Source organism: Pteropus vampyrus, unplaced genomic scaffold (assembly GCF_000151845.1).
Source record: "Pteropus vampyrus isolate Shadow unplaced genomic scaffold, Pvam_2.0 Scaffold303, whole genome shotgun sequence".
In the NCBI taxonomy this organism is placed as follows: domain Eukaryota; kingdom Metazoa; phylum Chordata; class Mammalia; order Chiroptera; family Pteropodidae; genus Pteropus; species Pteropus vampyrus.
Window position 1 is genome coordinate 1,908,188 of NW_011889084.1, and position 27,632 is coordinate 1,935,819.

Consider the following 27,632-nt stretch of genomic DNA (forward strand, 5'->3'; position numbering starts at 1 on the left):
GCCACATAATTCAAAATAAAATTAAAACTAAAACTAAAATAAAAGGAAGGAAGTCCAACAGGGTTGTGAATTTCCCCCATGATTATTGGGCAACACTTTTCAGGAAATACTAAAAACTACTTTCTTATAAAAAACATGTTTCTTCATCAGTGTGACCTATCTTTGCTCTTTCTAGTGATGGTGACAAGACTGTGATGACCCCCAATTGGTGGACAAGGGCATTGGAGGCTAGGACGAGAAGCTGGCTCACACAAGGCCCTGAGGAGCAGGCAGGGTCAGACCTGGTTGGTTTGACTGAATTGAGTGAATGAGCAGGGTTTGCGTGAAGGTGCCCAGGCGGGCAGGAGAGCTGAGCAGAGCACTAGGGGAATGAGAACGGTCTATACGATGACGGGATTGTGCGGAGAGCACGGACCATTTCTGTGGCTAAGCGGGGTAGGGCTGATCCCAAAGGTCATCCCTGTCAGACAAGGAGCCTGAACTTGTCCTTTAGCTGGACAAGGGAATTTGTCCTTTTGCTGGACAAGTGAACTTGTGCTTTTGCTGGACAAGTAGACTTTTTAGAGGACAAATAGGCTAGGGTAGGTGTTGTGGGGAAAGGGAGAACCCAGCCTAGGCTCCGTGTCAGGACCTGCTCCTGCAGCAAAAGGAAGGCTCTGGGTCGTTTTGTCCTCTTTCTACAGAAACCCAATGGATCAGGTCAAAGGTGGAATTTGATGAAATTAGGGGTGGATGTGGCTCATGCTTCAAAATGCATGTGTATTTTGTCACTGAGCCCACAGGGATGGTGGATATTTTAAGATGCACATTCAAATTCCTCTGCTCCAAAACCTGGACCGGCTTTCCTTGTCCTGCAAGACAGAGCTCAGACCCCTCAGCTGGACAGGCTGGCCCTTGCCAAACTACCAGCCACCTGAGCTCCCACCAACTTGTCTTACTCCCACTCCAAGTCCTTGACCTGGCTGCTCTGTGATCCTGGAGGGCCCCCTCCCAGCAAAGTGTCCCAAATGTGGCAACCCACAGTGATGCCTCCTTCCACCAAACTTCTGTGGCTTTAGTGTCTTCAGACACACAGCAGAATGCTGCTGTGCTCAGTGACACATCCTGAGTCCCCCAGGGCATTATAAGCACCCAAAAGCAGGGAAGGGATGGGAAATAACATTCTGTATGATCTTCTTTATACATGTTGTAGCATGTGTCAATGCTTCATTACTTCCCCACGAAGGAATGAAGCATTGACACATGCTACAACATGAATGAACTTGGAGAAAGTTTGCTGAGTGAAAGAAGCTAGGGACATTGCTGTCCCTAGAGAAATATTTACTAATCAAATTGCCAGTCTTCCCAAAGGAAAGTCGTTATCCCTCCCACCTCAGTGGCAAACTGGTATGGAGCAAGAGCTCCAGAAAAGGCAAGAGGAAATGGACAAAGCCTGGGATGTGCAAGAGGAAGCAGAAGCCAGTTATCCAGAAAGGCTTCACGTGGCCGCCCAGGGGGTTTCCAGTACTAGAACGCCTCTTCTGACCTTGACTCATGGAAGATTGCATTGGGGAGATGTTAGGCTGAGTCTTCCAGCTGAAGGCCTAGAATTGCTGGGGCCACAGACAGCTCTGCAGGGATAGGAATGCTACTGAGGGACCCATGGGACCAATTTAGGGCACCTCCCCCAGAGGGTGGTACGTTTGGGTCTTCTTGATGAATCACCAATATTATAGGGTTAATTTACATCACACTGAAACTTAAAGTAAACCTATGCCTGTACTAATTGTCAAGGCATGTTTTATTACATGACAATTCAAAATTCTAAAAAAAAAAAAAAAAAAAAGGTTGTCCAAAAGACAGACTATATCAAGTGTTGGCAAGAGTATGGAGAAATGGGAACCTTTATATATTGTTGGTGGGACTATAAAATGATGCAGCCACTTTGGAAACCAGTTTGGCAGTTCCTTTGAAAATTTAGACATGAATTTACTATACAATCCAGCAATTTTACTCCTAGGTATACAGTTATGATAAATAAAAACATATGTCTACACAAAGACCCATATGAGAACGTATATAGTAGCTTTATTCACAATAGTCTCAAACTGAAAACAACCCAAATATCCATCAACTGCTGAATGGATAAACAAAATGTGACCCATTACAATGAATAGTATTCAGCCACACGAAGGAATGAAGCACTGACACATGCTACAACATGAATGAACTTGGAGAAAGTCTGCTGAGTGAAAGAAGCTAGATGCAAAAGGACAACTCCTATATGATTCCATTTATATGAAAGGTCCAGAACAGGAAAATCCAGAGATAGAAAGCAGATCAGTGGTAGCCAGAGCTGGGGGGAGGGGCTCGGGTAGGGATAGAGAGACTGCTAATTGGCATGATTTTTTTGTGTGTATGTGTGGAGGGTGCAATGGAAATGTTCTAAAACTGGATTGTGGTGATGGTTGCACAATTCAGTAAATTTACCAAAAATCTTTGAACTTTATACTTGAACTGGGTGAATTTTACAGTATGAAAAATTATACTCCAATACAATTGCTTTAAAAGCATTGCCTTTCCATCGTTAATGTTTATTTCTGAATAGGTTGTGCTCTTTGTGGGTTCCTGTTCCTGGCAGCTCTGGCGGCCTCACCAGCCATCGCAGGACTTTGAGGGAACCCCTTGGGCTCCTGGTGAATGGGGGCTATAGTGTTGGGGGCCAAGAAATGGATTCTCCAGCCCTTTTCATGAGATGTTGGAACAAGGATTGCCCAAAGGGAAACTTCCATAAGCCACCTTGAGAGAGGGCGATGACTGTTCACATGCCACCCACACAGTTTCCAGAAAAACAGCAGTTCTCTAGGAAGTAGCCCATAATGGCCACAAGAGGAGGCCCTGTGAGAATCTAGTGCTCCCATCTTACCAGGTCAGATCTTGTTGAAATGATGTCATATTAAAGAGTGGGTGACTGTAAGGATGCTGTGGTGAGGGAAGGAATGCAATTCTCAGGGACCCCGACTCCCACCTCTGCCCATTGCCCTCTCTCTCTACAAGTTTCCTTGACACCCCCTCCCCCCATGGAATGCCCACATTCTATGTTAGACAGCCGGTGTGCCTGGCCCAGGTTGGAGTCAGCATCCTGCCCTTTGCTTCCCAGTCTGGGTGGGGGCTCTCTGTGGAGTGTGTTGAGGTTGGGGTGGCCGGGCACGGCTGGAGACTTGTTCCCCTGCCAGCCTAGAGCATGACCATAGCTCCCAGGTGATGAGGTCTCAAGGACACAGCTCTAGGCAGGTGCAGTTCACCCTCTGCACAAATCCACCTACTGATGTGGCATTGGCCAGTGTCAGGATGGCGCCCGGAGGGAGCTCCTTCCCAGTGGCAAGGTGTGAGACTTCCCTGGGGACCAGCACACGGTCCCATATGGCCAGACCTGCTATGCTCCCCACGAAGGCCTCAGAGCTGTCAAACCCACCCCCCATGCTGTCTTGCTCCTGGCCCAGCACCAGGGACCCACCAGAAGAGATCTCATAGCCCTCCCTGAAGTGGGAGCCAGTGGCCACTAGCCTGCGGTCCACGTGGAGCCAGTACCTGCCCAGGATGGATGTCCAGATGACACACATGTGGTGCCACTGGCCGTCCAGTAGCAGCTGCAGGGGTAGCTCCCTGAAGGCCGGGTCTCCGATCACAAAGTGGATGGAGCCTGGGGACAGGGATTCCCGGCCGTGCAACACCAGCTTGTTGTCATTCTCCTCGGTGGCATAGGAGAGGAGGGTGCCCAGGCGGCCCAAGGCTGTGCGGACCCAGCTGCAGACAGACAGGGCCCGAAGGCCCAAGGGGAAGCTGGGACTGAGGAAGACCACATTCTCGGTGGAGGCATTCGGGAAGACCAGTGCAAGGCCCACGCTGCAAACTAGAAACACAGGGGAGACAGTCAGCCTCTGCACCACAAAGCCACCCAGAAATACCTAGAAGCTTCGAGAAATATACAGAAACACCCATGCTCCAAGGACTGCCCTTTGCCCCAGGCAAGTGGGCCTGAGACCTCAGAAGCTGATCTTCATCAATCACTAACTGTGAGGTTTGTGTCTCATTATCTTCACACACAAGCCCCATCTGGTAGGCAGGAAGACTGAGAACCAGGGCAGTCATATGCATTGCTAAGGAGCAGGTCTGAGCTGACACTCTACCACCAGCGTAGCCTCTGTGTGTTTACTGTGGCAGCTGTAACAAATCTGCACAAACTCAGTGGCTCAACACAACACAGATTTAGTATCTACAGTTCTGGGGGTCAAAAGTACGACAGGTCTCACTGAGCTAGCTAGAATCATGGTGTTGGCAGGGCTGGTTTCTTCTGGAAGCTTCAGTGATAAGCTCCTTCCTACCCTTTCCAGCTTCTAGAGATGCCTGCATCTGTGGCTTGCAGCCCTTCCTCCATCTTCAAAGTATATCCCTCTGACCTCTGCTTCTTCGTCACATCTCTGATCCTGACACTCCTGCCTTGCTCTTACAAGGACCCCTGTGATGACACTGGACCATAATCCAGGATCATCTCCCACTTCGAAATCACAACCTCAAAGTCTTTTTTGTCACATGAAGTGACACATCCACAGAGTCCCAGGATCAGGACCTGGACATCTTTGGGAGCCATCGCCCTGCTGACCAGATGTCCTGCCAGGTCTGCCTGACAGAAGGGTCTGTGGGGCAGGCGTGGGCCTGCAGCTGCTGCATCTGGTCCAAGGTTCTGATCAGCAGGCTGGGGGCAGAGCCTGAAAATATACTTCCCTAGCCTATCGACCCATTGGGTTCAAGGATGCAGGGCATTCTGTGGCCGGCCCCAAGCTTCTCTTTCTACCTTGGGGGCTCTTGTCATAGGGAAGCAGTCCTAAACTGGAGGTAACTGTGCTTTTAGGGTACATCTAGCAATGTCTGAACACAGTTTTAGTTGTCAGAGCTTTTGGGAGCAACCCTATAGCTATTCATTTCTTGGGAGTCCTGGTGGTTTACTTAGGGTCAACTAACTGGTCTTGTCTTATTGGTGAGGCCACCAGAGACCCTGGGAGGAAAGGGAACACTGCTTAAAATTAAGGGGCCCAGGGGGCTGCTAAACCAGACAGAGGGATCAACCTATCAAAAATGAAAGTTAAAGATGAACTGGAATCTAGTGGAGACTGGGGATGCTGCTAAACATCCTAAAGTGCCTGGGTCGGCTCCCACAACTAAGGACCGCCTGGCCCCAAATGTCAGTAATGCTGCAGTGGAGAACACCTCACCTGGGATGTCAGAGCCAGCTTTACAAAGCCCTGGGAACCTCCGTGGGTGGGCACAAACCCCACAGAGGTGTTGGCTGAGCGGGGTTACCGCAGAGAGGGCTCATGCTGGTGAGGGCATCAGTGGGATCCCGCCAGTCCTGATGAGGTCAGTCTCTGACTTGGAGTGGGCATATACAGACCGCTGGGCAGCACCCTGTCATATGTGCACATTCACTCCTAATACCCAGGCAGGGGGGTGGCCTGACCTGCCAGGGACCTGAAGACTGTCTTTCACCTGGATGGCCCCTTTCTTCTGGGTGGCGTATGAAGGGTGTGAAGCCAGTATCCTCTCCACATAGCCCCAAGCAGACAGCTTTTGGGAGGGGACTGGAGACCTAAGGAGGAGTGAGAGGGAGAAATAGAGGCAGATGGGCGAAGGACAGTTCCACAGTACTTACTCTCTCCCGGTGTCTCAGGAGGCTGTGCCCTCTGACTGCCTAGGTCTGGGGGCTCCTGTGATCCCTGGAGACGGCCAGCGAAGTCCTGGGGTGGGTCCCTGGGCTCCGGCAAAGCTCTGAGCACCTGCCTGGCCCCGTGCAGCTTTGGGGAGCTTGGGCTTGGTGGCCCAGGCTGGGCAGGAGGCCAGACCGGGTCTTCGGTACCCAGGCCAGCCACCTGCAGCCACCCCTTGAGACTAGCCAGTCTGGCACCCTGGCTCTGCACAACATGCATCAGGTGAGCCAGTGTGTCCTGCAGGGCCCGCACGTCCAGGACCAGGCTGGACAGGGCTTCCCTCTGTGCCTCCTGCTCCTTCCTCTCCTGGGTGTGCTGCTGGCTCCTCTCACTCAGGGCGGTGCTCAAGGCCAGCAGCCTAGAGTCCACCTTCCGGCTCCTGCGCTGCGTCTTCTTCATCCAGGTCTTGAGGTGCCCCAGGTCACCCTGCACAGCAGCCTGTGACTGGTTGACCACCAGAGCCACGGCCTGGCTCTCTTGGGCCAGGCTCTGGAACCGGGCATCAATGTTGAAGGACAGGTTGTAGTTGCTGGCGATGGCCTGCAGGTGTGTTAAGGTCACCTCCCGGAAACTCCGAAACTGCGGAGGACACACAGTAACCATGGGGGCCAGGGCAGGGAAGGGCAAGGAACAAGCCTTCCCTGCTGTACTTCTGTGGTGCCTACTGAGAGCCAGTGGATCACCTCGACCAGCCCCTTCACAGATGAGCTCAGAGAGGCAGGGCACGAACCCAAGGTCACTCAGCAGCACTGTGCAGGGTGAGGCCTCCTGCTCTTCACCCTTGACCCTCAGGCTCCTCCCTGTGAGTGGATGGATGCCCGAGCTATGTGAGCTATTCGTGGGGGTCAAAGTGGGGAGTACTTGACACAGGACTGACACACGCAGGGTGCTCGGGAACTGGCTATCAACCCACATGGGAGCATCTGCTTCATGGTGGACATGAGACCTTACCCCCATGCCCAGTGTCGCTGTCCCATCTGTCTGCCATGGCCCCAGCATGCCTTCAGCCACATCCCTGGGGGCTTCCCACCCCCTCCCAGCCTCTGACTCCCACCCAACCTTCATGTGTCAGAATCTTCATTGTCTTCAGAATGGGGCCCAGGAAACCTTTTTTGCTGGTTTCCAACTATAGGTGAAATTAATGTTGGCTGATAAAAAGAACTACAAACTCCACATCTGTGGTCACAGAGTGCCGATACTATTCCATTTCTGTAACATCCATCCTTCCTCTTTTGTCAATTAAAAAAAAAAAAAATCAACCGCTCCACAGAGTAGGTATACTTACCTGCTCCTCCAGTCGGCGGAGCCTCTCGAAAAACGGTTTTCTTTGCCCTGCAGGGCCAGCTTCCTGGGACAAAGCGCCATGCAGATATATAGGCACAAAAATAAGGAAGAAAGACAGGGTCTTCCTGCCCAGGCAGCCCATTCTGAGATGGACGAGGAGTGGTGTCACCGCCGACTATGGGAGGATGATTTGTGCTCCTGCCTCAGCCCATGCTCCCTCTAGCTCTAAGTGGAAAGGTTTTCCTTCTTTGACTCTGGCTGAGGGTCAGGTATTTCCTGCCACCGAGTGAAAGGCATTTGCCTTTCAGCCCACGGGCTCTGGAGAATTGGGGGTTCCTAAGGAGACAAGCTTAAAACAGATACAGTTTCTTTAGAAAATAATTCTACAGGGTGGAAGCCTTGGTCTGGCTGGCTCAGAGGCAGAAGGGGGTGATTGCTTTAGCAGGGGCACATGGACTCATGTTCCCACAAAAGGAAGTTGAAGCAGGACAGGGAACCTGGCTGAGGCCAGGAAGTCCTTGGAGCCAACTCTGCAGTGGGGCCCAGTATCCCATCATGCACAGTGCATCCTGTGATGCCATCTCTCTCTTAGGTTAGGCAAAAGACGTGAGATTGGGAGCCACTTTAATTTATTTTGGGGAATAGATTGTGTAGTGGGCTGAATTGTGACCCCAAATAAGGTAGGTCCAAGTCCTAATCTCAATACCCGCGAATGGGGTCTTATTTGGAAAAAGGTCTTTGCAGATGTACAAGCCCTTTCTTACCTGTCCCCCTGTATACTGTCTCCTGCTTAATATGAAAACTCAGCCAAGGATGATTAGACACTCGGAAGCTTCTAACAGGAACAACGAAAATCTCCCCAAACAGAAAAGGAACCTAGGAAACAATGCTGAGAGCCAAGAAAAAGCTCAAAAAAGTTCTAATCGATACCCTCAGAAAGACAAAAAAAGTTTTATGTCCACAAGGCAAGAAATGGATGCTACAAAAAATGGAATAATCAGAAAGGAAGAAGTTGCTCTTGGAAATAAAAACTGACCCACCCCACCCCCCAAATAAAAAATAACAGAAAAGCTGAAAGTCAAAATTAAAGCAAGTGGCCAGAAAGTAGGGGAGAAAGACAAAGAAATGGAAAAAGAGAGAAAACATTACATTTAAGATCAATCCAACAAAATGAAACTGTAAAGAGTGACACTAAAGAAAACGATGGAAAAAATTGTTAGGAAGATTACCCAGGAAGGTGTCACAGACAAGGGCATCTGTCATTTTTAAGACCACATGTCAGAGAGCACTGAATCAAGGAAAGGCAACTGACCCCAAGGCTCCTCTCATCAATTGTCCGAACACAGCAGACAAGGAGGAGATCCGAACCATGTCCAGAGAGAAAGCCTGGTCGCATGGGAAGGATTGAGACTTTCCCCAGAGAACTGTTGGCTATCTCAGTAACAGTGCTGGCTGCCAAAGACAGAGGAGCAAACCTTAACATTTCCAAGTGAAAATGATTTTCATTTAAAATTGTGCATCTAGCTCAAATGTAAATTGACCTGGAGCAAAGAATAAAGGCATTTTCCAGATATACCAAGGTTTAAGAAACTTACTTTCTGTGTACTGTTTTGTGAGGTTACTGGATAATAGGAAAATAGGGGAATAAAGGATGATTGCAGTAGCTCTAATCCAGAAGTGGACTGGGAGGAATTCTCAGAGAGCCCCAGGAAGGCATCATCCTCGACTCCTTGCTCTCTGTCACACCCCACATCAACTCTAACTTCACAGAAACATCCCAGGTCAGGCAGTCGGTTTTCACCACCTGGACCACATCAGTCTTTGCACCAATCGGCCCAGCGGGACTCCTTGCATCTGGGGCTACCCCCTACTGCCCATTCTCCTAACTGCATCCAGGTGGATGGTTTAAAATGGGACTGCCCTCGGTCACTCATCTTCTGACCCCGCCTAATTTTTCTTATCCATATTTGCCATCTGGCATATTGCGCATGTACTTCATTTGTCCCCCTGATCTGTGAGGAGGGAATTTATCTGCTTCATTCTCTGCCCTGAAGAGTGCTTGCTGCATGCAGCAGTCATTTAATTAATGTATGTTGAAAGAATAAATGTTTCCCAGATTTCCCCACAAGGATCGTCTAGGCTGAAATAGCACCTCTTTGCAAGGTCTTCCCAGATCGCTCCTCGACGCTGCCTATAGGAGCTTCTGCAAGACGGGAGGTTCCTATGTGCGCTGCGCATTGTAACAGCCACTAGCCACAGGTAGCTACAATCCCTTAAAAAATGGCTGGTGCGACCAAGGAAATGACCTGTTCCTTTTATTTGATTCCAGCTTTCTTTCCATAGCCACCTGCGGTTGGTTGTCACGTGCTGAACGTGCAGGTATTTCAGAACCCTGACTCATTTACACTGCTTTATTCGTGAATCCCTGAAACCATCCCCGTTGATGCGGTGCGTTTCCCTGTAGGGGTTGTAGCTCGGAGAGAGCAGGGTCTTGCCTCAGGGATGGGGAGCGAGGCCTGGCACCTGGTCGGCGCTCAGCAGGTATTGTGGAGGCGCGCACGCGTGGCACTCGGGAGAGAACTGGGACTCTGGAGTGCAGGGAGAGATGGTGACCACTCCGGGAAAGATGGACACGTTGGCAGACGGAAGGCTGGCCCCTCAGAGACTGAAGAACCGAGCTCGGAGCCACGTGGAGGAACGCAACCCAGACCACAAGCGGGACTACGCGCTGAAGGTCCCCTCCCTATCCAGCGCAGGCGCGGATGAGGCCGCCCGCCCCGCGCCTCTTCCGGCTTCCCGGTTTAGCCGCAGATTCGTCATGATCGGCCAGCGGGGACCAGCCCAACAGGCTCAAAGAAATTAGCCGCAGCTCTCTCCGGGCCCGCAGATTTTGTGATCTCGGGCCGCGCGCGCTGAGAACCGAGCGTGGAGCTGGGCCTCGCGGCCGTAGCGAATCGACGGTGGGTCGGCAGCGGCGGGGCGGGGCCTGAGCGCGCCGCAGCCACGCCTGGGACCGAGCGGTCGCGCACCGCCCTGCGACCTCTGCCCTCCACCGATACCCCTCCTCCAGTCCCCGAGATCCGCCCCAGTCCCACGAGGCCCCCCTTCCTGCCACACCACGAGGTGGGATCTGGGCGCTCGCTGCAGAGGGAGCGTGGGACGGGCCAGTCGCTGGTCTCGGCGCACCGCGTGCGGGAGCTCGGGTAGACCCGGCTGGTCTGGGATCCCCCAGGCTCGTGAAGACACTCTAAGGTCCCTAATACAGCCTTATCAAGTGGCTGGGTGCACTGGTGACAGATGCCTATTCAATGATAGTTAGGTCTGCAGGGGCTTCTGACCTGTAAATACCGCCCACAGATAGTTGTAATTTCTGGGAAGGAAGCGAGTTTGTCTAGGTGAACCGCAGATGGGTACATCAGGGAGTAGGAAGAGCATTGATGGGTGCCTCTAGACCAGGGTCTTCCTGCCTGGGCCTCTGCACTGTGGCACTTGGTTTGTATAGTCCTTTCTTGAAGGCGGGGGGGGGAGGGGGCGGGAGGCGGTGTTGTGTGTGGCTGTTCCGTGCATTATGGGATGTTTACAGCATCCTAGGTCCTTATTGCTCCTAGTTGTGACAACTGAAGATGTCTACTGGCACATGTCCTTGGGAGATTGCCTTGCTGTGGAAGGTGTCATGGAGGGCCTCAGGCCCTGAAACAGACTTCTAGTGGAAACAGTGACAGATGCTTGAGGGGGAGGATACTGCTGGGTGACAGCAGGGGTGGGAAGGAATGGGATTTCCAGGAAGCTTAATAGAAGACCAGAGGTTTCTGAGAGTATATGAAAAAGGCTTTCTTATCTGAGACTGGGTCCTGTGTGGATGCCCATGGCCCCTTGCATTTCTCATGTCCTTTCCTATGAACAGGATGGATCCAGTGCTTTCTTCTGTCCGGCTCACCGTCCAGGAAGCTGTTCACACTCTTTCATCTTCTGAAGATGGTGACCACATCTTCTCTACCCTGAGTTCCCTAAAGCGGTATCTCAGTAAAACGGAGAACCCAGCCCTTCCCCGGGAGCAGGAGGAGTTTGCCAGAGTCCACTTTTCTGCCTTTCTCAGATGTCTTGTTGGCAAGCTGAGCCCAGACTGGCTTGAGCTGCTGCCCAGTGGCCAGTTGGAGGAGCTGTGGGCTAGCTTCTTCCTGGAGGGCCCTGCTGACCAAGCCTTCTTGGTACTGATGGAGGCCATTGAGGGCGCTGCCAGGTGAGCGGAGGTAGGTCTGATGGAGTCAGTTGTCACATCTGAAGCATAAGCATGGCCTGAAAGATTGCAAACCAGTGGCAGAGCACCTGAAAATTAAAAGCAGTTTGTGCTAATCTCTGCAATGGGAAGGCCCTTGCTCTTTGTTCTGTCTGTGATGTGTAGATGAAGGGAGGGAGCAGGAGTGTTCACGTCCCAGTGGCTGAGGCAGTGGGTTAGCTCCAGACTGAGGAGACATGGGTAGCAGTGGGCATTGTCATCCTCCTGGGCCCTTTCCTTCACCATGTGGTTTGAGCTCTCCCGTGAGGCACCTGGGCGCTGCAGCAACCTCACAGGATACCAAACTTGAGGTGGTTCCCATATTCCACACCTGGGCACATGACACACCTCGTCATTGCGAAGCTGGGTTTTCAGTGGTTGCTGTGATAAAAAAAAAAAAAAGCAAGCACCATGTGAAAAGCACCGTCAGGAGAGGGCAGTGTGATTCCGAGGTGGAAGGTTGTGCTGGACTCAGCAGGGACTTGTGTCCGACTAGTAATTGTGGCTACTTAGCAAGATTTAAATACTCTTTCAACCTATGAATAGGATATAAGCGCTGATTAAGTGGTTGGAATTACCTTTTTAATGATGGCTGTTGCCATTCCTTTTGGCTGAGGGTGCTGGGGATGGAGATGCTTGGGGGCTCTGCCCATCACACCTGCTCTTGGTTCAGCCCCAGCTTCCGTCTGATGAAGATGGCACAGCTGCTGGCCCGGTTCCTGAGGAAAGGCAGGATGGCCGCTGTGATGGAGGGGCAGTGTTGGCAGCAGACGGAGTTGGCCTTCCCCCCGCTCCAGGAGGCACTCCTCAGCAAGGTGGTGGGCTTGCCCGACCGCCTAGGCAACTGTCTGCAGCATGAGAACCTGTCGGAGTTCTTCCCTCAGAACTACTTCCTTCTGCTCGGTGAGGAGGTCGTGCAGGTGCTGCAGGCAATTGTCGACTCTCTCCGAGGTGAGGACTCCTTCGAAGTGTCCTTTTCCAGCTGTTTTCTCAGTCTGCCGTCCCCTCTCTCCCTCCCCAGCCTCTGGGGACTTTGCAGTCTCTGGGTAGTGCTATCAATGAGTCAGAAGTTGTCTCCTGTTTGGGGTGGTAGCAATCCACATGCTAAAGTTTTACCCACTTCTCAGTTGTTGACCTTAGAGATGGAGCTGACTCTTGATTTCTTCAATTCTTGGATGTACATAGGTGGAGCCGGCCATGTGTGTCTGCTCACTGCTGGGCCCCCACTCAGCATCAGCAGGAATGTCCATGGTCTGAAAACCGGAGCTCTCACCTGACGAGAGTCCTTCTCTCTTGGCTGTTGGCCAGGGTCCGCTTATCTTAGTTGGCTTATGTCTGTCTCAGGTGTCTGTCACTGGGCATCTTGGGTGCATGGAGGGGCTCTGTGGGAGCAGCTTCTTGCTCATCTTTTCATCACAAAGTCTTTGGGGCATCAGTCGTGGCGGCAAGTGTCTTGCCTGGGCGTGTCCAGTGCTCTCAGCAGCTGAGGCTGTGGAGTGAGCACCATGTCAGGTGCTGCTCGAGGCTCTTCACATGTGTTGCTTCAGATAGTTCTGGGACCGTGCTTGAGAGAGGCACTATCGCTGTCCATGGGGAGGGAGCCACATCGAAGTGAGGCTCCTGCATTTAACTGACCGGGCCACCCAGCCCCACTGTTTTGTGCTGGGTAATGCCCGCAGGATGTTCTGAATAGCCAGAATGTATCTAGTCTGCTTGTGCAGTGGCTGTGTGTGGTCTCAGATACCCCTCTTCAAATCACAAATATGGTATTTCCATTGTGTGTGGGTCTTGTCTGAATCCTGGTCAGCTCCATCATCTTGGCTCTTCCGGTAGAGTTTGTGCCACCCACTCTCTCCTTATTACCACGTCCTCATATCTTCCCTTTCTCCCTGTGGGTGGCTCAGAGCCCCACCTGCCCCTACCTGTAGCTGGCCACCTCAGCCAGACAGACCCCTCTCGGTGCCTCTCCTCCTGGTGCCGCCATACTCATCCTTGCTTTGGAGGATCGTTGTGATGATTAAGCGGGCGAATATGTGTTAAGATTTGTAAACAGTTATTGGCTCTTCAAGTTAGAAACAATTCTATTAAGACTTTGGTTGGATTGATTGAATGAATTGGAATTTTTACAACGTGGAGTCCACCTGCCTAGGAATGAGGTCTGTCCCCACTTGTCAGTTCTTTGATGGCCTTACTACCGCCCTCCTTTAAAAGCTCGTATTCCTTCCTGTCTCAGGTGGCTTGGACTGCTCTGTCTCTTTCGTGTCTCAGGTCCTTGGGAAAGCCTGTGTCCATGGGAGGCAGAGTGAGTGTTTCCTGTCTGGGGAGAAGCCAAAGTACATTCTGGCACTCTCCCTGTTTCTCCTGGCAGCTGTCCTGGGAGGGGGCGTGCATTGTGGTTCTCTGGTGGAAGGTGGGAGCTTCTCTGTGTGTCCCAAAGCAGCAATGGTCCCCTTGCCGGGGCCTGGCCCTGGGTGGGCTGATGCCAGCTGTCCTGGGCCCCTTGGCGAGGGCTTGGCTATGCAACTGGTGGACCTATGGGATGCAGACACCAGACAATCCATAGCCCCAGGCTCAGGGCCTCCTCTATGTGCTTCTCAGAGGAGATCCTGGGTGTGCTGGTGCCCCGGCTGACAGCACTCACCCAGAGCAGCTGCCTCTGGCAGCGGGTCTGCTGGCGCCTGGTGGAACGCGTGCCTGACCGGGCCATGGAGGCTGTGCTGACGGGGCTCGTGGAAACCGCTTCCAGGTAAGAAGCAAGGCACCCTTTCCAATGGAAATGCTTCTCTTCCAGGAAGGTGGGAAGTGGGGATCCAGATCATCCATGTCTGCCATCCCTTTGTCTTTATGTAGTTGGTTTTTGGTCCTTCACAGGAAAGGCTGGCGCCCCTACTCCAGGAGAAGCATTTAACCCTGGATATGGTCAGAGCAGGGAAGGGATGTCCTCTTGCGTTGAGGTGCAGGGCTCTTCCTGGCTTCCACGTTACTGGGAAGAGGGAGCATCAGGACTGACTTGGACCTGAAGCACTTGCCAAGGCTCCCCCGTGGCTAGCGTGGAGTCCCGGATCCAGCCTGATCTGTTGAGATTCCCTCTCCTCCCAAATGTCCCTCGCAGGCCTGAAGTCCTCTCTAGACTTTTGGGGAACTTGGTGATGAAGAATAAGAAGGCCCAGTTTGTGATGACCCAGAAGCTTCTGTTCCTACAGTATGGATACACGGTGAGAGCCGGTGAGGGTGTGGGCTGCGGGACGCCTCAGGTCCCAGAGAAATGACTGTAGCAAGTGGAGCTGGAGCAGTGCTCAGTTGTCCAGGAAATGTCATTGTCCTTCATCCCAGACCCATTCCCACTCTGGGACTCCTGGGCAGATGGACCTCGGTCCCCTGGGCTCCCCTGGCTAGGCAGGTGGCAGGTGGATGGTGTCTGCCTGGCAGACAGTGACAGGACACTTGGCTTCTGTTGCAGACGCCTGTGCTACAGAGCCTGCTAGGGTACCTGGCCATGGACAGCCAACGGCGCCCACTCCTCATACAGGTAAGTCCTGTCTGGTCCTCAGTCCCTGCGATGTCCCAAGACCACTTTCAGGTAGGACGGAGAGGGATTGCGTTCTTGCCTGGGATGGAGGGGAAGCAGGTGGGGCTGTCTGAGGAAGCTGGGGTCGTGCTGTCTGCCAGGCGCTGAAGGAGCTCCTGGAGATGTGGGGCAGCAGCAGCGCGGTCCGCCACACACCCCTGCCACAGCAGTGCTACATCAGTAAGGCTGTCCTCATCTGCCTAGCACACCTGGGGGATGAAGAGCTCCAGGACAGCCGGGACGGTGAGCAGGTGGTGAAGGGCACCCCGTCCCAGTCCCTGTACCCCCCATCCGTCCCCTGTGCTCAGCATGCATGCATTGGTGCTTCCAGAGTTGCTGGCCAGCCTGATGGCAGGAGTGAAATGCCGCCTGGACAGCAGCCTGCCTGCTGTGCGCCGCCTGGGCATGATCGTGGCCGAAGTGGCCAGTGCCCGGATCCACCCTGAGGGGCCTCCCCTTAAGTTCCAGGTGAGCGAGGATTGTACCTGTGTGGTCTCCCCAAACTGCTGTCACTCCGTTCCCCTATGTCACCTCATCTTTCTGGGTCCAGGCCCATGGAGCATCTGTTGGCATCAAGTTGACCTTGGCGGCCCTGACGAGGGTCACGGCTCAGAGGGGAGTGGAGATATAGGCCCTCAGTTGTGACCTAGGAAGTCCTCCAGGTGGATCCCTGGGTGTTTAACTCTCAGGCCATCCTAGGCATCCCCAACTCTGGGACATCCTTGGGGCTGCTGCCACATCCGCTCTGTCCCAGGGGATTTTCTAGCTCCCTCAGGAGGAGTGGAGCCTTCAGCGTACCCAGCGCTGCTCTCTGCCGAGGTGGAGACTTAGAAAGTCACTCTTAAGAGGTTCTGGCCGCCAGAGGCCAGTGGTGTACAGACTGGGGGCTATAATGGCAGGACCTCGGAGGGGCCTCGGCTCTGCCACTCCTGTCTCAGCCAACTCCAGCTCTTTTTCATTATAGTATGAAGAGGATGAGTTGAGCCGTGAGATGCTGGTGTTGGCCACCCTCCAGCCTGTGGCTGACAGCCCCTCAGAGGCAAGGTGAGGTCTCTCCACCCTGAGCTCTGGGCATGGTTGGCCAGGTGGGGGTGATTCCTCTGCACTTGTTGGATTCTGTTTTATCATCCTGGATTCAAGTTTCCGAGACAGAAACTAAAAAGATGAGGGTGGCGTAGGAGGAACATTTTTTTAGACTCCGGGACTAGAAATTCATTGTGGGGTGTCCCTGAAGGATTCTTTTCTCCTTGTTTCCCAAAAGCCCATCTGTCACTCCAGTTGCTACAGAGGCCCCTGACAAAGAAAATGTGGATGATGGTGTCCCCCAGGCGCAGCCAGAGGGTTCTGACTCTGAGCTCGACAGGTAGCGTGATAGGAAGGTGCTGGGGAGGCATGGGGCAGTCCCTTGCTGGCATCAGAGCCCACCAGGTAATTGGGAGGGCTGATGGGCCTGTCTTGAGATGAGGGGCTCGTGCCGCAGGGCTGTGCTGGCTCTGAGAACTCTCCAGTTTTTTTCCCAATATGAAAACCAGTACTCAGGGGCTCAGTTCTACTACAGCCTTAGCCTGTCAGCTGTTCTTGAAGCTTCAGGGACTGAGGAATTTTGGTGACTCAGGAGTTTGTCTTTGTGGCAGAGGGTGCCCAGCTTTAACTTTCAGGGGCTTCTACCCTGCCTGTTGTCTATTCCTGGGCAACCAGCAGGCCCCATGTGCTTCTTCCATAGTGATGATGAGTTTGTCCCCTATGACATGTCGGGGGACCGAGAGCTGAAGAGCAGCAAGGCACCCATGTATGTCCGGGACTGCGTGGAAGGTGGGCCTCTATTCACGATGTGAGCCCTGCTAAGTGCCCTGTGGGGAGGCCCCAGCCCCAGGCACAGCTGGGTACTTAGGCCCCTGGGGCTGCTGGGCTGTGGGACCTGTCCATGTCCCAGGAAAACACCTGCCTTCTGCCCAGTGCACAGACCCTGGCTGCTGTCTCTGTCGTGCTCAAGGTCAGGGCTGAAACTGACAGGGGCCCGTGTGGGTTCTGTGCAGCCCTGACCACGTCTGAGGACTGGGAGCGCTGGGAGGCAGCCTTGCGGGCCCTCGAGGGGCTGGTCTTCAGGAATCCGGCTGCCACTCGGGAGGTGACTGGGCAGGGGAGCTGGGATCTCAGGGTCATGGTTGGCGGGTAATGTCCTGGGAGGAATGTGTGCAATGAGGGAATCTAGTCTGGCTCGTGTGTGTGCCTTGGTGGCTCTTTGTCCCCTCAGGAGGCCTGTCACTGGGACCTTTGCTGGGCTCTCTGAGATGTGTCTATTCTATTGTAAGGAAGACTGAGGGCTGTGGGGGTGTCTGGGGCATCTTGGGGGCACTGAAGTTTCCCTGATCCCTGTGTACAGGTGAGCGTGGAGCTGGCCAAGGTGCTCCTGCACCTGGAGGAGAAGACGAGTGTGGTGGGATTTGAGGGGCTGCGCCAGAGAGCCCTGGTGGCTGTCACAGTTACAGACCCTGCCCGAGTGAGTCTCAGCAGCTGTGTGGTGCCAAGGTCGTGCCCCCTCCTCCCCAGGTATAGTCTGTATTGGGGCCCTACCTCCGGAGTTGTGGACCTCAGCGGCCTTTCGTTTGCCTGGCTCAGGTAGCGGAGTATCTGACCTCACAGTTCTATGCTGTCAACTACAGCCTCCGGCAGCGCATGGACATCCTGGACGTGAGTGCCTGTGGGTCCCTGTCCCATTTGTCAGGTGCAAGCTACCTTAAGGGGCCAGGCCTGGTGCAAAGCCTCCAAAAGGAGAGCAGGTGTTTGCCAAAATCTATGTGGGCAGGTCTAGAGTCCTCCTGAGTCCCTTGTTGCTAGACCTGAGAGGCTGGGACCAGTGTCTGTCTGATAAAAAGAAATGAAATTATGTCTACGGCCATACTATCCTTAACAAGCCCAATCCCGTCTGATCTCGGAAGCTAAGCAGGGTCGGGTCTGGTTAGTACTTGGGTGGGAGACCACTTAGGAAGACCAGGTGCTGTAGGCGTAAAAAATAAAAAATAAGGGATTGTAAACTGACAAGGTCCTTGCAATCCGTGAGGTCAACCAAGGGTTACCTTGCCTAAAAAAAAATAAAAGGAAAAAAAGAAATGAAATTATGACACTTGCTACAATGTGGATGAATCTGGAGGGTGTTATGATAAGTGAAACAAGCCAGACAAAAAATAAATAAATACTATATGATTCCACTTACATGAGGTCTCTGGAGCAGTCAAAATCACAGAGACAAAGTAGAATGGGGGTGCAGGGGCTGGGAGGGGGATGGAGAGTTAGTGTTTAATGGGTTCAGAGGTTCATTTTGAGAAGCTGAAGAAGTTCTGGCAATGGACGGTGGTGATGGTTGCACAACAATGTGAACGTACTTAATGCCATTGAACTTAACAGTAGTTGAGATGGTATGTGTTAGGTGTATTTTACCAGAGGAAAGCGAAGACTAAGACGATAGTAAAAAAAAAAAAAAAAAATTCACTGTTTTTGTGTTTACAATTCAGTGGCATTTGGTACATTCATAATGTTGTATGACTGTCACATCTGTTTACTTTCAGAACATCTTGCAGCATCCTCAGAGATAGCCCATGAGCACTCACTTCCTCTCCCCGAGTCCCTGTATCTACCAGTCCACTCTTTGTTTCTATGGATTTGCCTGTTTTGGGTACTTCCTATGCGGAGAGTCATATGTGTGGCCTCCTGGGTCTCGCTTCTTTCACTCGCATATTTTCAGGGCCCACCCACACGTAGCCTGGGTCAGAACTTCATGACCTTTTCTTGTGAGGCAGGGGGCAGGATTGGACCAGCTTTGGGAAGGGAAGCAGCCCAGGCGAGGGGAGTGGAGCACTGGCTAGTCACCAGGGAGCATGCCCACCTTTCCTTCTTGAACCTCCACAAAATGAAGTGTGATCCTGAGATGCTTGGAACTGACTCCCTACGTGGGTCCCTGAACCTTCCCCTCAAAGACAGTGAGGGCCGTTGATGGGGCACTTGGTTTACCTTGAACTTAAAAAATGTCATTCTTCCCTAGAGTGATGGCAGCTTCCTTGAGTCTTTCTCTCCTCTAGGTCCTGACTCTGGCTGCCCAGGAGCTGTCTCGTCCCGGGCGCCTTGGGAGGACCCCCCAGCGCAGCTCCCTGGACCCCACCTCCCAGTCCGGCTGCACTGTGACTCCCGCCTGGCGGGCAGTGGTGGACGAGCGGGTCAGAAGCAAGACCCGGCACTTCTCGAAGGTCAGCCAGGACCCTGGTCAGGTCTTCATGGGTGGGGAGTTTGGGCAGGCTGGCCAAGCAGTTGGCCACCTCTAGGCAATGTCTGCTTAGAGGGAGCAATGCCAACGCTGGTGGTCTGTGAAAAGAGAGTTTTGGGCACAAACTACGCTGTGTGACATAATGTCGCCGCGCATCAGACTGATACGGTTTTAAAACATGAATACAAAGGTAGACGTGAAAAAAGCCCTAAGAATTCTATGTCAGCAGCGGATGACCTGGTGTGGGCTGTGCTGTTGGGGTCTATCTAGGCCAGGGCTGATATAAAGGAAGGAAAGTCTAATCTTGCGCCTCCCTCCCTGAGACATTTGGCCCCTTCTGGAGACATTCTTGGTTGTCACTGGGGATGGGTGATGCTGGCATCCAGCTGGTGGGGTCCAGGGAGGCTGCTCACCCTCCCACAGCACACAGGATGGCCCCTCCATGAGACTGTCCTGCATGGGGGAAGGAGGGCTGCATTCTGCACCCAGTGTGGTGACCTGTGAGCCCTGTGTGTTTGGCAGGGCTCTCCCAGGCGGGGACCAGCTGGCAGCCCCAATGAATTCAACTCGGTGGCTGGCTACTTCTTCTTTCCCCTTATTCAGCGTTTTGACAGGTGAGTGGGAGGCCTATGATTTGGGGAACATGAGCCATGGACACTTTGCAGACAGGAGGCTTCCCAAGTTGGGGTCTGGGTGGGACTTTGGTCAGCAGCCGGGTCACCACCTCAGCTGTTGTTGTTCATAGCTTTAAATTAAATAATGTGGTGAAAGCATTAGGGATCACAGTTTCTGTCACAGATGTCAGGTTCGTATCAGGGCCTCAACTTTGCTGGCGCCTCAATGCTGCATGTGCTCTGCCCACTTCTCCTTTGTCTCCTTGTATAGCCTTGGCCTTGTATAGATGTCCCCTCAACCACTGCCACACAGGCTGTGATGCTCCGGTGATGGTGGAGAGGGCAGAGCCTAGAGCCCTTCCCCACAGAGGCAGGGTTGGGGGCTGCCGCCTTTGCTGTATGGTCCTTTAGGCGGTGGCCTTGCTTCCCCCAAATGCCACCGAGGCCCAGGCTTGGGCCATGCAGCCTTGCAGAGTGATTGGGTGTCTGCCCAACACTTTCTCCTTATGACTGTGCCACAAGGAGATAGGTGGTGAGGAGCAGCATCCCGGACGCTGGGGTGTCCCTTGGTGGCCCAGGAGGCAGTTGGCCCTCAGTGCCAGACCTGCATCATTCACCAGATTCTTTGTTGTAGGCCTCTGGTGACCTTTGACCTTTTGGGAGACGACCAATTGGTTCTTGGGAGACTGGCCCACACCTTAGGGGTCCTGATGTACCTGGCTGTGAACACCACGGTGAGCTGGGAACTGGCAGCTATTGGCCTCCACCTCGCGTGGATTGTGCGCCAGTGGTTTGTCTTCCCCATGGGCCTCACCTTGGCCCTGCAGACAGGAGCGTTTGGGCCTGAAGACAGTGTCCAAGGTGGGGACTCTTGGGTGCCAGGACCTCATCCAACTGGCCTCTGCTATTTCAGGTGGCTGTGTCCATGGGCAAGACCCTGCTTGAGTTCGTGTGGGCCCTTCGTTTCCATGGTGATGCGTAAGTGGCCAAGGGACTGGGGGCAGTGGTCTCATGTGGATGTGGTAGGAGGGGCTCTGAATCCTGGCAAGTGGACATTGAGAGGCTGATGGTGGCTCCCAGGGGTGGCTGAGAGGCAGCTGGGTCTGGCACTTCTAAGAAGGAAGGGGGCAAGGAAGGGGCCTATGCAGGGCCAAGAGCGCCTTTGCTGCCAGTGGGGCTTCTGTGCTGAGAAGCGAGGTCTGCCTGGCCAGGCGACGGCTCTGTTGGGGCTCAACCCTCCACCCTGCTTGGCAGCTACGTGCGCTGGGGCTTGCTGTCCGCTGTCTCCTCTGTCCTCCTCAGTGTCCCAGCTGAGCGACTGCTGGCAGACTTGCCAGACGAGCTGCTGGAAGCCCGGTCATGGCTGGCAGGTGAGTGCCAGGTCCCGGGCTGTGGTAGTGAGGTGGGTGGGAGGCTGGTGCAACCTGGAGGGTCCCAGTGGCCGTCAGGGTACGTGGACCATTGTGGTGATCCCTTGAGCTGAGTGAGCCCCAGTCCACACCCCAGCATGAGTGTCATGTCGCTCCTTGTTTACACTCTAAGCATCTTATAGGGGGACTTGAGAGAAGGCACTCATGCAGGAAATGGCATCTATATTCCTTCTGGAAAATTCTAACTCTTCAAAAAGGTTACAGGAGCCATACAGTGAGCACCATGTATCCTCACAAGATTCGCTGATTGTTAGCATTTTGCCATATTTTGTTCTCATCCTTCCACCTACATGTACTTATAAAAAACTTTGTTGTCACCAGTATGTAGCCATGTGAGCCACCATACCCCTTCCACCGTTGGAGCTCACAGCTGGGACTGGACCATCTAATCTGTAGCCGCACTTGAAGGCCCAGTGGTCCCGTAATGGCCTTTTCCCTTTCTTTCTGCTGGATCCTGGGTCCAGTCAAGGCTCCTTCGGGACCCTGAGCCACCCTCCATCCCTAGCTCCTATTGTCTGTTTGCCTCTAGTGTCTCGTTTTGTTGGTGTGCAGTGCGCCCCACCACGTAGGTTTCTCTGTGTCTCAAGTTACATGTGTCAGGATGGCTCTGGGTGATCCTTCTCGGGGCCTTGTGCTGCAAGTGTGTGGCATCCAGTGTCTCTTGTCCTGGGGTGCGCTCCATTGCTTTGGGGTGCAGGCACCTTCCCTGAGGTGAGAGTGGTGACCTTGGAGTGACTCTTGGGGGCATGTGTTTACCTGTCCCAGCCTCCTTCTTGTCGCCATCACGTGGCCAGAGTTCCTAGCCCAGGTGGATGGGAGCATCTACTCTCTCACAGAGATGCAGTAAACGACTCTTTGCTGGCATCTAAGGTGCTTCTGTCATTAGGGGCCTCAGCAAGAGGGTCTGGTGCCACACGCCTGAGGCCCAGGACAGCCGGCTACATCAGGCCCCCATGGGGGCTCCTTTAGGAAGGCCCAAATCAGACAAAACTGAAGAGGGCTGCCCTGCTCAGTGCCATAGATACTGCCTGTGGTCTGGTTTTATTTCCATCTTTGGCAGATGTGGCTGAGAAGGACCCAGATGAGGACTGTAGGATGCTGGCCGTGAAGGCACTGCTGCTCCTGGAGAAACTCAAAGACAAGCTTCTTCCACTATCTTCTTAGTCCCTTGGCACTATTTCTGGTGCCAGGGGTGCCAAGTGCAAGGCTGAGCCAGGCCAACGTATGGGCTTTGTGGTGTGCCCGCTCGTGGGGTAGGCCGTCCATGCGGTATTGAGCGTGCAAGCTGGAAGGCCCCCGCCTCTCAGCTGTTTATAGCCCAGCAGGTCTGAGTGCTCACCTAAAAGTCCACTCCAGGGCCTCTGAGTACTGCCCCCAATGGATGGAGCACCTGAATGCTGGGGAGGGGCGAACCCGAGGGAGGATCCCAAGGAGGGACCTGGGGCAGACTTTGTAGGCAGCTGGAGGGGAGGAGCGAACGGGTGCTGCTGCTCAGGGCCTGGATGTTCTCCCACGGGAGCCGCCAAGATGGGCAGAGTGGTGGGCTCCTGGGCCCGTGGGCTTCTTAGCGTCATGTCCTTACCTAAAGGCAGGTGATGTTATAAAACAAAAGGAAGAATAAAAAGGAGCTATAGGTGCGCAACCCATGCTCTGTGGTTCTCACTGCCCAGGGAGGGACCTCAGTGCCTAGGTGAGTCCTCCAGAGGGGAGACATAAAAACGGGGCCAGGGCAGGAAGGAGAGACGTGCTTCTGAGGAAATAAACTTTATTAGGAGAGTTTCAGCAGCCGGTGTGTGGAGCTTGAAGTCTCCCTCCCCTCACTGGCATGTTGTGGTGCCAGCCCTTCCCTTGCAGTGAGAGCTGGTGACAGAAAGGGCACAACCTAAAGGACAGAGCCATCAGAGCTGCTATGTAGTTGCCTGAAGACCCACCTTCTGCCAGCTGCCCTTGTGTTCCAGGAATGGCCCTGTGGTTAGGAATGGCACGTCCTGCTGAAAACCTGGATGCGCTGTTAAGCAACCCATTTGGGTGCTTGGATGAGGCGCAGTGTACCATCCTCACTTCGTGAAGTTCTAGAAGTTTCTTAGGCTTCACAATCTGTACTTGGGAGAATGCCAAGGGCAACATGACATTCCCTTGAAAGTAAAGGAGCTAAACCAGAACTCCGCAGGGCCAGGAATGCAGAAGGGGTGGCGTAGAAACGCACGCTCTCCCCTTCTAAGCAGGCCCGTGGCTACACACTCAAAAGTTTTCCTTTCAACAAGAGAGTCAGGGTCTTCTACTGATGACCGGAAAGTGCTAGAAGAGCTTTTGCAGCAGTAGGCCCTCAGGAATCGTTCTCGACCTCCTCCATCACCTCCTCGTCCACCTCCTTGGGGTCCTCCATGCTGTTGTGGCGGATCCGCTCGGGCATGATGCGCGCCAGAGGGATGCCCAGGCCTTGGTGCACGGCGTCCACGGCCCGCTGGTTCACGTAGTAGGACACGTTGGCAGCGGGAAGTCTCCTCCGCATCTCCTCCAGATACTTGTAGGCCTGCATCACACACAACAGCCATTATTAGGTTAGCCCACATGAGAACCAAGGGCCCGTGCCCTTTGTCTGCTGCAGTGTTTCCTGAACGCACGCCCCCTGAGGTCAGAGGAAAGCCGGCCCTGCTTCTCAAGTGAGCAGGGGGAGGATGCCTTCATTCAAGGGACTCGGGTGCAGTCTGGAACTTCGCAGCCTTTCATGAGGAGGTGGTGTCTGAGGACAGCCTGGCTCAGGCTCCCGTGGTCAGAGCTGTGAGCTGTGATCAGCACCACCAGCGGAGTAGGAACAGCCACTTCCTTGAAAACCCTGGGAGCAGCCCGCGTACGAGCACCCATGTGTGTTTTGGAACTCTGCTCCCTTTAGGATCTGTTCTCCTTGGAGGCACACAGGGAGACCCCGAGGGAAGGACAGATTCACAGTTCCATCTTTTTCATGTACTTTGAGGCATATGCTTGTTGAGTTGGAGAGCAGGCAGCAATATGTACATGGTTTGTCTTTATTTTGACCAAGCATCCAATGTACCCCAGTTAATTGGGCCTATGATTAATTTGAGTCTCTTGTGTCCTTGATCTTAGGCCAGTAAATTATGGAATTTTCCTCTGGTCCCACCAGTGGGAATCTGTGGGAGAGCACTGGGGTATCATATAGAGCAGCTCAGGGGTAGGGGGTCTGAGGCAGGACAGGCGTGCTTACATCTGCTATGCCGGCTACACCTGCTCACATCTGCTGTGCCTGCCCATACCTGCCCATACCTGTTACACCTGCTTATACCTGCCAATATGTGCTACACCTGCCTATAACTGCCCATACCTTTTACGCCTGCCTGTACCTGCTTCACCTGCCTATACCTGCTTCACCTGCCCACACCTACCCATACCTGCTATGTGTGCCTATACCTGCTCGTACCTGCTATACTGCCCATGCCTGCCCATACCTGCTACGCCTGCCCATACCTGCCTACAGCTGCCATGCCTGCCTGCACCTGCTAACATTTGCTACACTCCACCCATAGGGAAGGCTGCACACAAGCATGAGGGGGAAGGAACAGAGCCTCATGTGGCTTCTAAGGCATACCCACAAGATACACTTCATATCAATTCAGAATGTGACCAAAATTTCTAGGAGCTTCTAGTTTTCCTTTTGAGGAATAATGATCAGATCTCAGTATTTCTTAACGGTGCTAAAAACTTTTAAAACAATTTTATTTTGGACAGATATAACAAGATATGAAAAACAAAAAGATTATAAATATAAGAAATAAGATACGGCTTTTGGAGGGATGTGATGGGCACAGCACAGCCTCCCAGGAGTTCTCACACCAGAGGGAGAGGAGACAGCCACACAGGAAGAGGCTTCTGTAGATGTTTACCACTTGCCTGCTGTGGGCCAGGCTCTGTGCTAAGCACACAGGGCACAGCATGCCAAGGCCAAGGCTGGCCCAGTGTAGGAGCAGCATGAGGGTGGCCAGAGCTGCCAGTGGAGAGGTCTGGCAGCAAGCAGAGTTCAGGGAGTACTGACACGGGGGGTAGGGTGGGGGGGAGAAAGGGAAGCAGGAGCTGATTCAGGAAGACCCACGTGGTCAGGAAGGACCCAGCAGTATAACTTCTTGGTGTGTAGAGCTGGTTTCTTTAGTAAAAGGCAGGAGCAGTTTCTAGAAGGAAGATATGGCCACCAAAGACGGGTGAAGGACAACAAAGAAACATTACTGGATGTCCTGACCACTGAAGATACTGTCCAACGTCAGGAGTGTCAGAACTGGACTCTGCTGACAGGGCAGTGAGGGTGGGATGAAAACAAGGTAAGGAGTTTGGAAATGAAACGGAGGAGGGACATCAGAGCAGCAACAAGGGGCTTAACTTTGCCCACCAAGAGGAAACTTGGGCATGCCTAGACTTTCTAGATGTATAGACTTAAAAAAAATTTAGAGTTACTAAATTCCATAGGCTTCCAACAAGGGTCAGGAATTTGATGGAATACTTAAAATATGATTTTTCTGTTAATTTTGAGGATACAGTGGTCTGGACATCTCCGCAGTCCAATTGTGTTTTCATTTATTTTCTTGTCGAGATCAGATTTAGAGCTGTTTTCTCCCAACAAACACATGGGTCAGTAAGTGCACGTGGTGGGGGGCTAAGAGGAAACAAGTGCTCAGACCAGGAAATCTGGGTTTCATGGTGCTGACCTTTCACGCTGTGGGGAGCCGCTGATGGATAACTTTCCTGTGAATTCTGGAAACCACAGTTTAATGAGGCTGGCATAGTTCACTAGCAACATTTCTGAAACTAACTTGTCAATACTCAGTTAGGGAGCACTTAGGAAGGGGAGCCGAGAGATTCCTTGGGGTCACTAGTCTCACCAGAAACTATCTGTTGGTTAACTGAGCTGATGGTTGAAGGAGACAATGTAGGCAGAGTATGTGGGTTTGGCAAATTCTGTATGACACCTTTTGGAACACAAAGGAAAAATGCAGCCAGGTGCAATTTTTATGTTGGTTATAAGAAGATTATGATTGAGAAAAATGAGAGAAGCTTCTGGTAATAGCTAAGTAACTCAGATCAACCCTCTCACAAGGGAAAAACATAGACACCGGAGAACAACTGAGACAGGTGGATGGGAGGGAATGGACATTTAGAAGGAGGGAGGGGCAAGGGGCGAGTTTCTGGTTCATTGTAACTTTTTCCACAAGGGAGGCCCCAGTCAAGGCTACTGTGAGAAGCTAAAAGGCACATACAATAAAAAAGGCTCATAGAAACCCACACTATTACTGGCTTGAAGACTAGAATCAGAATTGGGGTCAACCATACCAGCTGGAATGTGAGAAAATATTAGAAAAGAGTCATTGAGGGAGAGCCCAAATTCTGAGTATGAACTCTGCCCCGATCTCTGGTGGATCCTGCACTCTTCATGGGGTGGGGATAATGGCAGACTTCGAGGAGCCTGACCAAAGCTAAAGTACTGTTACAGCTGCTGCCCACCAGAGGGGAGAGGTTAGACTCAGTTGAGCAAAGATGTTTGCAGGCAGGCGGGCAGGCAGGCAGGCAGGCAGGAGAAAGAAACAGTAATACTCTTTGGAGGAACATAACGGAATCCAGAGTCTCTACAATGGTTTATCCCATTGGATAACATTGTATGTCTAAAACACACACACACACACACACACACACAAAATGCTAGACATAAGAACAGAAAAACTTGACCTAGACTCCAAAGAAAAGACATAATGGAGACTATTTTGACAGGTTCCAGATGTTGGAATTAGCAGCAAAGACTTTAGAACAGCAATTATAACTATGCTCGTGTATAAAGGAAAATAAGTTTTTAATGAATGAACAGGAAATTTTAGTAAGGAAAAAAACTAAGTTTAAATACTAGAACTGAAAAATACAAACTCAAATGAAAAATTTGTTGAATAAGCAGCAGGTTGAAGACAACTGAAGAAAGTATATTTGAAGATAGGTCAATATAAGTCAAATAATAGAGGGAAAAGATTGAAAACAATGAACAGTAATTACAAATGTCTGTCCACTTAGTATAAAAATGACTAGCATTTAATTCAAGTCCCAGAAAGAGAGATTGAGGCAGAAAAAAATATTTGAAGAAAAAAATGACAAATTTCCCAAATTTAGTGAGACATAAAGTTACAGATCTAAGCAGCTCAGGATCACTACAGTGAAAATGACATCATCTTCAAACTGCTGAGAACCAAATATAAAGAGGAAAATCAGAGGGTGGGAAAGAAGGGTAGCAGGGAGAGTGAGGGAAGGGGAGAGAGAGAGAGAGAGCACAAGCATGAGCACGCGTGCTCCGGAGACCTGAAGAGGGTCCTAACTGAGTCTTCATCTGACTAATGACCAGTGCATGTGAGTGACGAAAGCACCCGAGGCCACAGAAAGACCCTCAGGAAGGAGCAGGTGGGACAATCCCTGAG

General features: G+C 52.5%; 3 protein-coding genes, 1 long non-coding RNA gene and 1 pseudogene across 13 annotated transcripts in view; 3 read left to right on the top strand and 2 right to left on the bottom strand.

Moving 5' to 3' along the window:
• Window positions 1-11: 11 nt before the first annotated feature.
• On the top strand, window positions 12-1,832 carry LOC111730219. The gene is made up of 2 exons (XR_002776602.1): window positions 12-284; window positions 1,340-1,832. It is a non-coding gene; the product is annotated as an uncharacterized LOC111730219 (long non-coding RNA).
• A 757-nt stretch (window positions 1,833-2,589) lies between these two features.
• On the bottom strand, window positions 2,590-9,114 carry PTX4 (pentraxin 4). Its single transcript, XM_011376838.2, has 3 exons — window positions 7,030-9,114; window positions 5,690-6,323; window positions 2,590-3,892 (listed from the first exon to the last, which is right to left on the bottom strand). Exons 1-3 carry the CDS (start codon window positions 7,168-7,170, stop codon window positions 3,252-3,254), a joined length of 1,416 nt encoding a protein of 471 aa, XP_011375140.1. The 5' UTR covers window positions 7,171-9,114; the 3' UTR covers window positions 2,590-3,251.
• A 742-nt stretch (window positions 9,115-9,856) lies between these two features.
• On the top strand, window positions 9,857-22,816 carry TELO2 (telomere maintenance 2). Of its 8 annotated transcripts, none has more exons than XM_011376846.2 (21): window positions 9,857-9,988; window positions 10,933-11,268; window positions 11,978-12,255; window positions 13,538-13,606; window positions 13,903-14,050; window positions 14,417-14,519; window positions 14,765-14,833; window positions 14,974-15,115; window positions 15,204-15,340; window positions 15,837-15,916; window positions 16,134-16,235; window positions 16,596-16,684; window positions 16,909-17,000; window positions 17,256-17,372; window positions 17,492-17,563; window positions 18,949-19,113; window positions 19,653-19,744; window positions 20,379-20,478; window positions 20,658-20,722; window positions 20,999-21,114; window positions 22,235-22,816. In XM_011376846.2, the coding sequence occupies exons 2-21, from the start codon at window positions 10,934-10,936 to the stop codon at window positions 22,336-22,338; spliced, it is 2,475 nt and encodes an 824-aa protein (XP_011375148.1). In that variant the 5' UTR covers window positions 9,857-9,988; window position 10,933; the 3' UTR covers window positions 22,339-22,816. The 8 variants fall into 8 exon arrangements, with proteins under 8 accessions (XP_011375148.1, XP_011375149.1, XP_011375147.1 ...); XM_011376847.2 differs by lacking the exon at window positions 9,857-9,988 and adding an exon at window positions 10,032-10,151; XM_011376845.2 differs by lacking the exon at window positions 9,857-9,988 and adding an exon at window positions 10,040-10,520.
• Window positions 17,761-17,879, top strand: LOC111730250 (annotated as a pseudogene).
• A 106-nt stretch (window positions 22,817-22,922) lies between the features above and the next one.
• Window positions 22,923-27,632, bottom strand: part of IFT140 (intraflagellar transport 140) — a 90,866-nt gene continuing 86,156 nt past the window's right edge. For 2 of the 3 annotated variants that reach the window (XM_011376841.2, XM_011376840.2), the window contains exon 30: window positions 23,501-23,707. In XM_011376841.2, the coding sequence (XP_011375143.1) occupies window positions 23,501-23,707 (207 nt within the window). Of the gene's footprint in view, window positions 23,708-27,632 lie in introns of all 3 variants that reach the window. The other variant, XM_023521453.1, reaches the window with a different exon arrangement.